This window comes from Lepidothrix coronata, unplaced genomic scaffold (assembly GCF_001604755.1).
Source record: "Lepidothrix coronata isolate B3197 unplaced genomic scaffold, Lepidothrix_coronata-1.0 Scaffold79, whole genome shotgun sequence".
Lineage (NCBI taxonomy): Eukaryota > Metazoa > Chordata > Aves > Passeriformes > Pipridae > Lepidothrix > Lepidothrix coronata.
In genome coordinates, this window is record NW_016690259.1 from 3,782,667 (window position 1) to 3,796,723 (window position 14,057).

General features: G+C 39.5%; 1 protein-coding gene across 13 annotated transcripts in view; it reads right to left on the minus strand.

The window, feature by feature from the left end:
- MAPK10 (mitogen-activated protein kinase 10) overlaps positions 1-14,057 on the minus strand; it is a 196,130-nt gene that overhangs the window by 12,219 nt on the left and 169,854 nt on the right. For all 13 annotated transcript variants that reach the window (XM_017820092.1, XM_017820093.1, XM_017820090.1 and 10 more), the window contains 3 exons: positions 13,353-13,477; positions 759-822; positions 139-216 (listed from right to left, as the gene is read on the minus strand). In XM_017820092.1, coding sequence (XP_017675581.1) covers positions 139-216; positions 759-822; positions 13,353-13,477 — 267 coding nt within the window. The remainder of the gene's footprint in view (positions 1-138; positions 217-758; positions 823-13,352; positions 13,478-14,057) is intronic.

Below are 14,057 nucleotides of genomic sequence, written 5' to 3' on the forward strand. Positions count from 1 at the left end.
CTCCTTAGAAACACTGAATTTCATAAAAACTTTTTAACTGGTCTACATAATGGTAAGTGTAGCAAAAGTGCTTCAGCTATCTCCATTGTCTTTTTGTCAGTACAGAAATCACATCAGTTATTCAATGGGGCCGAGTACCTGAAGGAGAAGGCTGTCCTTTTACTACACCATTTTTAGTCTTTTCTTCAGAATTCATTACTTCTTTGTAGATGAGTTCTGGAAGAGAGAATTGTAAGAGTTACAAGCAAGGACTGGCACCTGTGACCAGGAAAAAAACAACTATCACATAGTGTTGTAGCCCTCCCAGGAGCACCCTTCACAAATCCGACTGCTCTACTTGCCTAAGACCTCCCTCTTCCATTCCCCTCATCTCTTTTTGGAGCTGAATTGAGATAAATGGGATTAAACTAGAGCACAAGAATTGTTTAACGCTGCACTGTCTAGAAATGAAGCAGCACAATAACACAACGCTTTTTACTGGGGCTAAAATTCTGATGCATTGTCCTGCCAAACATTAGTCTGTTCTCCAGATGATATCCTTAGATTTCAGTGAAGCACTGGAATCCACACTTCCTCTGTTAACATTAACCTGTGTAGATAATGATAGTCCTCAGGACATTCCTTATAGTTTTGCTATCAAAGCACCAGTAAGGCTAGTGTCAATTCTTTATGTCTGAGGAATTCTAACACAGACACACTGGGTTAGATGTGGCATTTTGCCACCGAAATACCCCTTCCCATGCCTTTACTGCAATTACCTTTCCATTCCTCAATTGTATGTTCCCTTTCATCCAGCTGTTTATCATATATCTGTGGAGGAGGCTGCAGAAAAGAAACAAAGTTATTTAGTCAACTGTCTGTTATATTGGAAATTAGGAGTAATTACTTAATTAAAGATAATTTCTCTTCTCCCTCTTCATAATCCATCCTGTACATGCAAAAACACACGAAACACATTTGAATATTAAAATAATTAACACTTCTGGAATCCAACTCTTTTTGTAGAAGAAATCAATATACTTCTCTGTTTTCCTCTTTTAAATAAGAGGCATAGTTGCAGTTGAAATAAAACTGCCATTGTGCTTGTACTGAGCCCAGAAACTGTGTTCACCAGCAAAAAAGTAGTGTCAGAGTACCAAACAAATACCAATCTTGATTAATTAGTAGTACCATTACTATATTAATTTTTAAGTTGCTCTTTAGATGCGTTGCTATATGAACCTCTCAGAATAACTCTAATTTTGAATTAAATCTCCCTACCACAGTTTCTGATCAACGTTCCAAATTCCCAAGCTTTCCAGCGTATGTATTTTAAGTAACTTTGCTTTCTGAGCCCCATGTTCATTGCCTCTCCTGATGTTAGCTGCCAAACATAGCAGCCGAGAAAAGCAGAGGACTCTCCCCTCCTTTCTTCTACCAAGAAGCTTCAGCATCCAAGGTAAAATTATCTAATGAAGACTGAAGCAAGATCTACAACACTTTTCTCACTCATATGTATTTCCTCTAATTTTCACCTTGGGCACTTGGCCATTGTGTCCCTTTCAAAACATCCTCCTACTAAATGCACACTTACCAAGCTGTTTTCTGAAGTTAGAAACTTGCTCTCAGGACTCTAACTCCATCAGTCCACTAAGCTATTTGCATGCTACAGATACAACTGAAAAAGTAATAGCTCAGTGTCATAGTATAGACCAGGAAAATTACATGACAGTTGAACTGGACAAGTCCACTGAAAACAAGAGAAGTTTCTGCAGAGTGATAGATGTATCAGGGCTAAAGACGAGGGAATTTGGTGAAGTCCTGGATGGCCAAGTCTCATACCTGAGAACATGCTGAGAGGGAATGTGAAACACATGTCGTGAGTTAAAGTGAGTGCCAGGTCTCGGAAGATCTTTGCTACATCAGCAAGGTAAGACACAACCCTCTAAGAAGTCTGAGACCAAAACCAATGCAGCTGTTCTTTTATTCAGCAAAACAACCTTTCTTGGTCCTTTCCAGTGTGTCCTGAAGCTTAAGGCAGATGCAACCAAGATCATGCAACCCCCATGGGGATTCTATGTTTCTGCTGACAGTGTTATTGGGGAGCTGAATACTACAAGAGTGCAGGTGAGCCTCACCACTAACCAGTGGGATGTAGTAAGGAAGCTCTACTCTTCCAGCTGAACCTACTGGGCTCCTGCTCAGCCACCCAACCAGCCCTGTGGCATGCATTTCCTACTAAGGAAAGCAGAGAAAGCTGGCCAAGACAAGGAAATTGGAGGGCTAGGAATTTACAGGAGCAGGAGGGGAGGCATTTGGCTGAGCTGGAACTGAATCACAGTGACAGAACCACTGCTTCTCTGTCAGGTGGAAAGAAAACAGGTAAACCAAGTTGGACAAGAATATCCTGCAATTACCTTTCTTTCTAAACACTTCAGGAAGGGGCTTACAAAAAGTGTAGACTGTGAGTAAAATTGCTCCTACCAAGTATAAACACTCTTTTATACTCCCATAAAAAAGCTTGTATTTCTCCCCCAGACAGGGGGATTCCTTCAGTATGGATTCCTTCAGTATGGATTCCTTCAGTACTTCAATTCTCAAACAAAATTACAGAACCAAAAGGAATAAGTGATCAGATATATATACCTGTTCTCAGTTCACACAACCAGAAAATCTTTGGCTTATGTCTCTTCTAATTTATCTCAACTACATCTTAAGCAGGCGTAATTGGCTAATAGGCAACAAGAAAATCAGCAGTAATATTTCCTTGATTAATACATTCTGGAAACAAAGGCATTTTCCAGGGAGAGAACTCAGAATAATCTCACTTGTTACCAAGCTCCTATTTTGAAGACAAACAAGGGAGAACAACCCAACTCTACTTCACACACTGCAGATTGTCAGAAGCTGCACCTGCACAGCATTTGAGTGCTCTACCTGTGTTTGTACTGCAGACCCTTATTTGTGAATTAGCAGAACCCACAGCTATGCAACAGGGCTCTCGGTAGGAATGCCAGAGCCAAGGGTAACAAATATTCAGCATAATAATGACATGAATAAATTCCTCCTCTTCACAGAGGCAGCATCTATAACCTCAAAAACCTTTGGAGAGCATAAGGGAACGGAGCTCTGCTGAGAGGCCAGGCCAATGCTCTTACACTGGGAGAAGTGAAGCTTTCCCATCTAAATTCCCTTATACAAGGAAATGACCCCTTATATTTTCATTGATTCAAGGCACAGAGATGAGCTGAGAATACCACAACAACTTCAGGAATCTATTTTCCCACAATTCTCATTAATCCTAATGAGAACCACAAAGCTTAATACAAAATCCCCTCGAGGCTGACCACCCGTTTTCTGCTAACTCATTTGTTTTGCAGGGTTTTTTTAAACGAATTTCTAAAATTAGAGGGAGGAAGGGAGGTTTTTAAGGACAATACACAACTATTGTCACAACAAAGGAGCAATCAGAGCAGCTGCCATACCAGGGTCCTCCTGGGCACCTGATTTCAGACTTGGTGCAAAGGTTAGCCTAAACTGACTTTGCTACCTAAGTCAAATGCCTTAAAAAATGTCTGCATTTGTAATCATTAACTTTCTGTGTGGATGTAGCTGTAGTGTTATAGACACTATTATACATCATTCATACAGCACATGTCAACTGAGAGTTACATGGTTTAGTTTTTACAGGTTTCAGAAAAAGCATTAAATAAAGGCCGGGTTAGGATCAATCCTATGGGTGGCAGCATCTAGCTTCAGTTTAAGGCAGCCATTTTCTCCCCAAACCAGCCTGATTTGTAAGGAACTGCACTGGCAACAATAACAAAGAATAGAATCTATTTTTGGATGGGTAAGCAAAGGAATGATATTTATTTTTCTTGTAGATGTTAAAAAAACACCCCTTGTTGTTTCAGTGGTTACTGGCTTTTCCATTTTACAAATTGATTCTTAAAATATTTTTTAATCCAATGTAATATTCACTGAATATAAGAAAAATTACAAAAACTCCAAAAGAAAACGGACCTTCTTCTGAAAAAAAAAGAAAAGCAGCAAAACAAACAAACAAACAAACAAACCCAATACAAAAAAAACAAACCAAAAAAACAAAACACCAAAAGACAGGGGGTTTATGTGGTCATATAAACAGCAAGAGACTACTGGATTTGTTAAATACCTTTCTAATATCGAGGAAGGAAAAACTTTTCACTAGAGAAAAAAGCAAAACATACATTAAGGCTGATGTATTCTCACTTTCCCAAAGCAACACAGATTGGTTTGTATGTCACTGCTAGAAAGCAAGTGGAATGGGCTGAGGATCACACTTGGATGCTGAAGCTCACACTCGAAAAAATCCTGCCATCTCTATCCCTGCCTCTGCAGAGCTAGTGCCAGCACAGTGGAGACCTTGGGATGAGCTGTTTTTAGAAAGCTTGACAGAGCAAGGCTTGAGTCTGCATCTGTTCCTGGAATCGCAGGGTCCAGAGCAGTAGTTGGAGCAGCATCAAAGGCAGCAATAGAATTAGCAATATTCAAATAGAAGAGGGACTGGAGGCTGTAAAAATTAATGGTGTGAGGTTAAACATTTTGTTAAATGGCTTAGATCCTCATAACAGGTGAATATAAAAATTCCCTTGTGTTTTGCCACAACCTAGGTTGTGTTACTGATACCATTTTTGTATTTATTTCTGTGGTGCAAGACAAAGTACACCAGTGTGCTTGTCACCAGAGGTCTGATAGTTTCTTTACCTAGAAAGGAAGATGTCAAGTGCTTTAGATTTCACCCTGTAATGCCGAGAGACTCCACAGTGGGCTAGTCATGATCTCAGCTATGGATATGGAAGAAGAGATGCCTCTGAGCCCATTTGTTCCTTTGAGTCTTTGCAGAGACTTTTAGAAAACTCCACACATGGTGTGCATCACAGAAACTGGGGACTGAGCTGCTTCTGAGCAGCTGGACTGTAAGGATACCATGCAGCAGGAGTCAAGATTACTTGGCTACATGCAGATGACTGAACAGGTTGAAGATACAGCAAATAAGCTGGAAAAAGATTTAGTTTGGTTTGAAAAAGAAGAAAAGAAATGCCTCTTTCTTCTCTAACCACTGACATTAACAAAGATTGCTGTAGAAGCTGTTTTCAGCTTCCATAGTTAATCATCTATAAAAGGATAGATGTTGCTGACTTGAGGGAATATCCATACTTGTATACCAAGCAGAGCTGCATGCTTCTTTTGTGAGGGAACAGATGTGCACCATCAACCTCGATGTAGAAAAGCAAGCCCTATAACTGACTGCTAAAAAAAAACCCCCGTGGCAGATCATTGAAGACTTTAGATACATCTATAAACTCAGAGCTGAGCAAGAGAAGAGAACACCAGAAAAGATGCACAACCTGACAGCCTTGGTTTTGTCATGTAGTAAAGGTGACACCTTCTTTTAAGTGTTTGTTTGCCAAGGCCACAGAGCTGTCCAGAAGCCCCTCTCCATCCTAATGGATGCTCAGTACTCACAGGTAAAATAAGAGGTGGATGATTTTTTTTATTTTCTTCTGACAAACTATGAAACTTGAAATTCATTTGAACCAATTGTATTCAACAGCTGGTCATGGATGGTTTATACAGTCCTAACACAATACCACAGCAGTTTCTGTCCTGGACCTCAGACTGAGAACCATAACACAAGTTCTCTTCATAAGCAATATAGGGAAGAGCATTAATAGAAGGTAACACACAGATTGGAATGCACAGAGAAAGGAATAATAATTCACAACTCAGCCCCTTGTGGGTGGTCCTAGATGCAGAAATACTCCAGTGAAATACAAATCCTATGACAATAAAACCAATAATGGAAGCAGCATGAGTTACAGTGAATAAAACCCCACAAAATCTATCACTGTTGTAAAATTCTGCCAACATAGAGAAATGTTTAAAAGAAATATTTTTAACATATGATCTTTCTGTTGGAATCTCTCTTCTAATGGATATCAGATAACAAGCAATAACTGCAAGTACAGTAAAATCTAATTTTGAAACCACTTAACAGAAAACATCATATCATATCTATGGCAAATTTTGCTACTAGATTTGTTTCCATGGAATGGAACAATATTTTTCCCAAGTAGGAATCAGTATGAGATTACACATATACTCAAAAGGTTCCAAAATGAAATAATTTATAGGTGAAAAAAAATGTGCAAGATTAGGGGCAATTGTTTAGGATTTAAACAGCAAAAATTCTTCTAAGATAGCATCTACCAGAAATGTGCAAGCAAATATTTTTGGCCAAACAATACTTGGTTAACTTTTTATGAAATACTGTAATTGAAAAACCAAGGGGAGGAATATAAACCAGTCATTATCTTGTGTAAGAATATCACTTTGCTACAGATAAGTGGGTATCTCTCCAAAATTATTTTTAATGCCAAGAATATGAAAGGAATTAGACTGGAGACCAGGCAGCTCAAGCCAATGCAATCCTAGAAAACAACCAGCACAACTGTTCTGCTGGACCTCATACTAACAAACAAGGAAGGCCTGGCTGGAGATGTGAAGGTTGGAGGCAGTCTTGGATACAGTGATCATGAGATTGTGGAGTTCAGTATCCTGTGAGGAGGAACCAGAGCAATGAGTAAGATCACAGCCCTGGACTTCAGAAGAGCTAACTTTGGCCTCTTCAGGGACCTTCTTGGAAGAATCCCGTGGGAACATAACCTAGAGGGAAGAGGGGTTCAAAAGAGCTGGTTAATATTCAAGGATCACTTCCCCCAGGTTCAAGAACAGTGCATCCTCATGGGCAAGAAATTGAGCAAAAAGGGCAGGACACCTGCATTGATGGAATCATAGAATCAGAAAACCATAGAATATCCTGAGTTGAAGGGACCCACAAGGATCATCAATGTGCAACTCCTGGCCCTGCACATGGCCATCCCCAGGAGTTACACCATGTGCCTGAGAGTATTGTCCAAATTCTTCTTGAACTCTGGCAGGCTTATTGCTGTGGCCACTTCCCTGGGTAGCCTGTTCCAGGTGCCCAACTACCTGGTGGGTGAAAAGCCTTTTTCTAATATCCAACCTAAACCTCCCCTCACATGACTTCAGGCCATCCCCTCAGGTCCTGTCACTGGTCACCAGAAAGAAGAGATCTGCGCCTGCCCCTCCTCTTGCTCTCATGAGGAAGTGGTAGACAGTCATATGAGGTCTCCCCTCAGTTTCCACTTCTCCAGGCTGAACAAGCCAAGTGACCTCAGCCGCTCCTCAGAGGCCCCACAGTGGATCCCCGTGGAACCCCACTAGTGACAGGTCACCAATCTGATGACACCCTACTGCTTACTATTACCCTTTGTGCTCAACCCATGAGCCGACTGCTCACCCATTGCATGATGTGTTTATCCAGCTGTGTGCTGGACATTTTGTCCAGAAGGATACGGTGACAGACAGCCTCAAAAACATTACTGAAATCCAAAAACATTACATCACCTGGATTCCTTTGATCAACTAGGTAGGTTAAAGGGTTGTAAAAGGAAAGTACATTTGACAAACAGGACTTTCCCCTCATGAAGCCATGCTGGCTGTGACCAATAACAGCATTGTCCTTAAGGTGTTTTTCAGTATGTCCCAGAATAACCTTTTCCATAATTTTACCAGTAACTGAAGTGAAACTGGCCTATAGTTTCTGAGGTCCAGCTTCTTGCCCTTCCTGAAAATTGTGGCAACATTAGCCAGTTTCCAGCCAACTGGGACCTCTCCAGATTCCCCAAACCATTCAAAAATCATTGAGAGAGGCCTCACAATGGCATCAGCCAGATGTTTGAGTATTTTCAACAAGGAAATCCTGTCAAAACTCAGAGATAAGCAGGAGATAGATGAGGTGGAAGCATGGACAAACCACTTGCAATGAATACAGAGATGTTGTCAGAATATGCAGAAATGCAACAAGGAAGGCCAAGGCCTATTTGGAATTAAATCTGGCTAAGGATGTCTGGAATTAAATCTGGCTAAGGATCTGGCTAAGGATAACAAGAAGAGTTTCTTCAAATACCTCAACAACAAAAGGAAGAACTTCTTTACTATGCTAAAGGAGGTGTATAGGAATCCATTCTGTCCACAATTCGAACATTTTGGGATAAAAAGCCAGTGACCTGCATATAGACAGCATCACAAAAACATTAGGAAAGATATGAAAAATTAAATATCAGATTTGGGATTTATTCAAAGATCATCTCAATGAAGAGCAAGAAGGTATAGCAACTTCAAAAAAAAGGTAGCTACGTAAATTAAAACATTGTCTCAAGCACAGCATTTTCAGACAGGAAAACAGAGAAGTTAATGTGTCATCAGGGAGATACTGAGATTACCTACAATAAACAGGATAGTCTCTATGTAGACACAAGAGACACTGGAAACTTCCTTCCTAAAAATAAAACAAAAGCAATTGGAGGGAGAAAAGGTATCGTGTGTCTCATTTAGTTATGATAATAGCACAAATGCTGTTATAATAGGTAAAGTAAATATTATAACATGAAAGTAATAAATATAATATCTGTTTAAAAGTGGATCCGAGATGGTTTCTGCATGTAACTTGCAGGAAGAAGGAATCTTTAAATGAAATGTAATACACAGAAGTAAGGTCTATATGTTCCTATTCTGATTTTACAATAGATTTGCTGTGTAATATTAGTAAATAATACTTTTACCCTTTGAACTCTAGTTTTCCTACATATAAATTAGGTGTGAAGATTGACAACAGATTTCAACAGTTCCTAAAATCTTGGGAATTCCACAGAATTATAAACATACATTATCTGCATTTTATAATTTTTTTTAAAACAGATATTTTTCTTGGTTGAATACAGAAATTATCTTAACTGTAACGCTTTTCAGCAGAGTGTTAAAAGAGTGCTTCAAAATAACTGCAGATCAACAATGTGTGCTGTGGAGAACCGAACACTGTGACTTCATTATCAAAGATACTACAGCAGGCTGAATGTGCTCAAAAGAAGCTGGCTAACTATGTATGTTAGACATAAGAGTTTCCTCTAAACCCAAAATCTAGCTCACCCACTCAGTCCACAGGTAAGCTTAAAAACTGTGCAAGGGTTCTAAATGTCAATATAATGACTGCTTCAGAGCTATCTAGGGCTTTGGGTGTGGTTTGTTTTTATACAGAAGTCTGTGGGAAAGTCACAGCACTGTTTGTGTAGTCTGCTATGAGTGAACGGCAAGTCCCACATCTAATAACATACTGTCTTCCTCTCTGTATCAGGGAATCATAACATGGCATTTAAGGCCAACCAGAAGAGCTTAATGCTGTTACACATTGCAGGGGAAAGGGTATTGCATTCCTACCACTTCCCATTTGTGCACAGTGTTTGCCCATTAGGAGACATAATAGTTTTATTGCCCCCACTCAGTCTCTAAAAGATCATAAACTTTTAATAGACTTATAAAAAGGGACTGTAACTGTCTCACTAGTCTGGACAGGGCTATTTAATCTGTTTTCCTCACATTTATAATGCTGTAAACCTGGGCAAACACAGAGGGTTGTTACCTTCAGGTTAAACTTTGACACCAAATTCTCTGCTTATTCCCTGAGCTGACTTCAGTGCTCTTCACTGCCTACTCCAGCACACACTGACATTTAATGACATTGCAACAGCTCACTTCAAAATTCCTGTCACATTAAATGCTCTCACTTACCTGTCCTCCTAGGCCTCTCAATGAAGTGGACAGTGTACAACAGATGTCTGGCTGCTTTTGATGAAGCCATTTACCGGGGAGATGGAATAATCTACCTAGACAGGTGGAGTTAACTAACTCCCCCCCCCCAGTACTACACTCACTGAAAATGTCATCTTGTTTAATACCTCCATATCCTTATTTCTGTGTTATCCTTACTGTACAGGGCTATTGACAGCGGAAGGAATCCTGCCTCATGTTACAATATGGGAGGAAAACTTAAAAAACCCCAAAACATCTCTCTACCAAACATGATGAAACACTTCACTCTGTGTAAAAGTACTTATTAAGTGATACAATAAAAAAAAGTGCAGTGAACACGGGCAGGGGTAAGTCACTGCAGGCTTTTAAATCCCAGTGGGGCAACCAGGAAAAATAGTAGGTGGTTAAGCACAATGCAAGCGACCAAAAGCAGCAACTCCATCACTAATTTTCCTGTTGCTCTCTTGTCAGGTTACCTGGCTGCATATTTGCAGGGCAGTCTGTGAGGGTCACTTCACAGAGCCCCGTCACCCTGCAAATCTAACATTAGTGAGCCAGATAACCATTGTGAGGTTTTGACACGTCATTCAAATACTACCTCTTTGTGCAGCTGTACCCTATTATAACTTCTGTGGTTTTGTTCATTAAAGACAAATTCACAATCAGATTATTAAGTGAATCAGCAAAAGTGTCTGCCTCTCAAACAGCTCATTTGTTGGATATTTTTAGATGAGTACCTACTCCCTGCTATAAAGTTGGCAAGAGCTAACAAAAATACAGGAGATGACAGTCATTTCCCCCTTGCCCATGGCATACCTAATGCATGGCATTAGGGAATGTTTTTACTGAATTTGATCCTGACTCTTCTGCAACTGAAACAAGGCAGATGTTTCAGCAGAGTATTTATTGGAGAGACATGGAAAGACTCTTGTGATATCAATTCAATTCTTTATCCAATTCGCTTTTTAATACAAGATTGCAACAAGTAACACTGAAGTATAACAGAAAGTTGCACAATGCAGAACCTGGGTTTACAGCATAATATTAACTACTCCAGAAAATTGTAATAATTTAAGACATTGGATGTAAGTGCTAGAAGATACTCCGAGAGGTTTCTGGATGTTTTCCTAGGTTCCCTGGTCCAAGGTCACAGATAGATGGACAAAAGTATTGTGCACATCAGACAGCTTTTTCTAAGAGGAAACAAGTTACCTCATGCTTGAAGCTCTAAATCACTTTTGTTACGACCAAACAAGTTTACCACAACAGATACCTTGCTGCCTTGTAAAGAACTAACAGCCAGTCAGACATCAAGTGTTCAGCCAGAAGTGCCAAATTGGAACACGAATGCACAAGTAAAGGTTTCTTTTCACTGTAACAACATCTACTCTTTGTAGACGCACTGCCAGTTAGTAGCAGTCCCAGAACCTCAGGACACTCTTTTGAGGAAGAACAGAAAGCCACTAATCTCCCATGAATCTGTTTGAGAAACTTATTCCATCATGGAGACACCACTGATGGAAAACACTGACTGACAGCACTTCAACAGCTAAATCAAGGGGCAAAAAAAATCCAACTGAGTTAGGTTTTCTTCAGAAAATAATTAGTAAATGATTCACAGCTAACCACTGAAGGTGTGTCAGCGTGAACAGATGGATATTTATAATTTAATAAACTGTTAACTACGAAAACAAAGTCTTCCAATTTAACTTTCCCTCCAAAAATGAGGCTGGCAAAATAATGAGCGCTAAGTGAAGCCAGGCTCTTTCTAGAATTCCCAGCACTCTGACAAAATACATCAAATATTAATCCCATGTTCTTCTGTTTAGACACTGCACATGACATAAACCTTCCTGGTTTTTGACCTGCTATGATCCCAAGAGAAGGTCTCTGTACCACAGAATGATTGGTGACAAAGCAATTCAATAACACTTCACTGTCAAAGTATGATGAAAGTATTCATATGAGTCTGTAGTGTGTTATTGACAAGACATAGCACATTTTGGAAGAGAAAACTTTGAAGCTAAGAGAGACAGAGAAAGCAGCTGGGGATGCTCATGCTGAGCTCATGTTAGCTACACAATAACTGTGCAAAGAATCATGTGGGCAAGGAGAACAGAGGGTTATCTAAAAAGAAGCAATTTAGACAAAGATGCAAACTACAAATAACTGGGACAACATTGAGCACTTGAACATTTAAAGGCGCTGTTCCTTCCTCATAGGATGTCCTCTGTTCTTTGAGGTACTATGGAAGCAATGACAGTTTGATTTTCTGTAGTTATTTACTGCAATAAATGCAATGAAATGCAGGGCAAAAATTCAACCTCTACTTCAATCTGAAGTACAACTAAGAGCATACATTTGGAAATTGGGCAAATCATTACAATAAGATATCAACTGTACCCAAATTCCCTTCCTGTTCTCCATCAGAAGTTAAATTCACAGGCAAAGCATACCTATGGAGGGAGCCAATTCTCAGCTCTGACGTCAAGAGTGGTTCATAAAACTGCGTTAAGAAATGCAAGGAAATACAATAAAAGTGTCTGGCAATGAAATGAGATGTCTGGCAATTCCAAAGGGATGTGAAAATAAAATGTATGTACCGGGGGTAAAATATTGCAGGGTATCAAATCTTTAGACTTACAAACTTTTTTCTTCAAGACAACTAAAGAGGACACAAGCTAAAGATTCTCTAAATAGCAGAACCAAGCCCTATAAAGCACTGATAAGTAACATCTTCTGCAAAAATCCCATGTGCTTTAAATTTAGTGGGGGTTTGTGCATTCTATTTAGTTTTGAAGTTTACTACACTTTCAAGAACACAGACTTAACTGGAGCACATCACTAAACAGCAGTGATTTCATTTTGCAAGGTCTTCAATTCCTATTGTGGTTAAGATTTCTGAACCTGTTGAAATACTGAGCTCTGTTTTTCTACATTTCATGCACAGTATTTAGAGCACCTCTGTATTTATACCTATACCCATTATACCATGTCATTGATGTGCTGACAGATTGCACTTATTCCTGTCAACACCCACCTCACCAAGGTGAACAGAGAAGTGTCTAGATCATGACAGGATTATAAGGAAAATTCCATTCTGTTTGCATTCAATGTACATGATACTGTACATTGAACTGTAGCCCAGGAAAACAAATGAATCCCTGCTTCATTTTAAGAAAGAATATATGTCTGCTAAGATTTTTCTCAATGCTGACTTCAGGATTTTGTATTATTTTGTTTCATTCTCCTCCTCTCCACATATATCCTTGAACACAAACATAGGAAGTGATGTTTGCTATTTTCCACAAGGAAAGGTTTAGAGAGAAAGATAGTATCTTCTGCCAGATTGAGTTCTATAACTATAAAAAACAGATGAGATACTGGGTTCAAAATCCTTTCTTCATCTTGTCCAGAAGAAAGCAGAAAATGGCATCATATGCTTGAAGTGTTTTTGCTTCTCCCATCTATTATCAGTTAATCTAAAAAGAAAGATATCCTGTCCCTACAGATCTCATTTCACATAAATCCCAAGATCACCACAGTCACAACATCGTTTCTTTATAGCATACTCCTTATCATGCTGCTGTAAAGCAGCAGGAATCTATGAATCACATTTGCATTTAGCAGCCTGAAGTAGAGAGTCCCGCCTCACTTACCGCCTCCACTTCTGCTGGGTCATACCAAACATTAATGTATGGATGCTGTAAGGCTTCATCTACTGATATTCTCTTGGCCGGATCAATGACCAGCATCTTTGATAAAAGGTCCCTGGCTTGGCTGGCTAGAACAATGAAATCAGAGAAAAAGTGTTAGTACAATATAATCACTGCCTCCAGAGGAGGGTTAATTGGGTTGGGAAAATAACAGTGGCACGACCCTTTAAGAGACTGTTTGTATGTACTTCTGCACCCTTGCCTTCTTACAACAAATGTTCTTCAGTAATCGTTTCAGGTTGGATTCTTCAGGAAGGTGCCAACATCAGGGCTGCGCACCGTAAGTTCCCTAACAAGCTTCAGTGAGATTTTACATGTAGGCACATTCCATGTAGAGGGCTGAATAACATACCCAAGAAAAATGTCTTGATGTATTTGTGATTATTATCGAGATCTGAGAACCAAAGTTCGCATAATGAAGTCTAAAATCATGGCATTACCAAATCAAAGCCTGATACTTACAGGTACTCTTACACTGGCTCAGAAAAACATCTAAACTTCTCTGCATGTTCTAAAATTTTTCAGCTAGCTTTTTTCATCCATTAAAATTACATATTTTAAAGTATAGATACTAGGCTAATCTTAGGGTACTCCATTAGAAGCAATAACTTAAATCTGTAGCCTTGGATCAACACACAGTGGTATGGA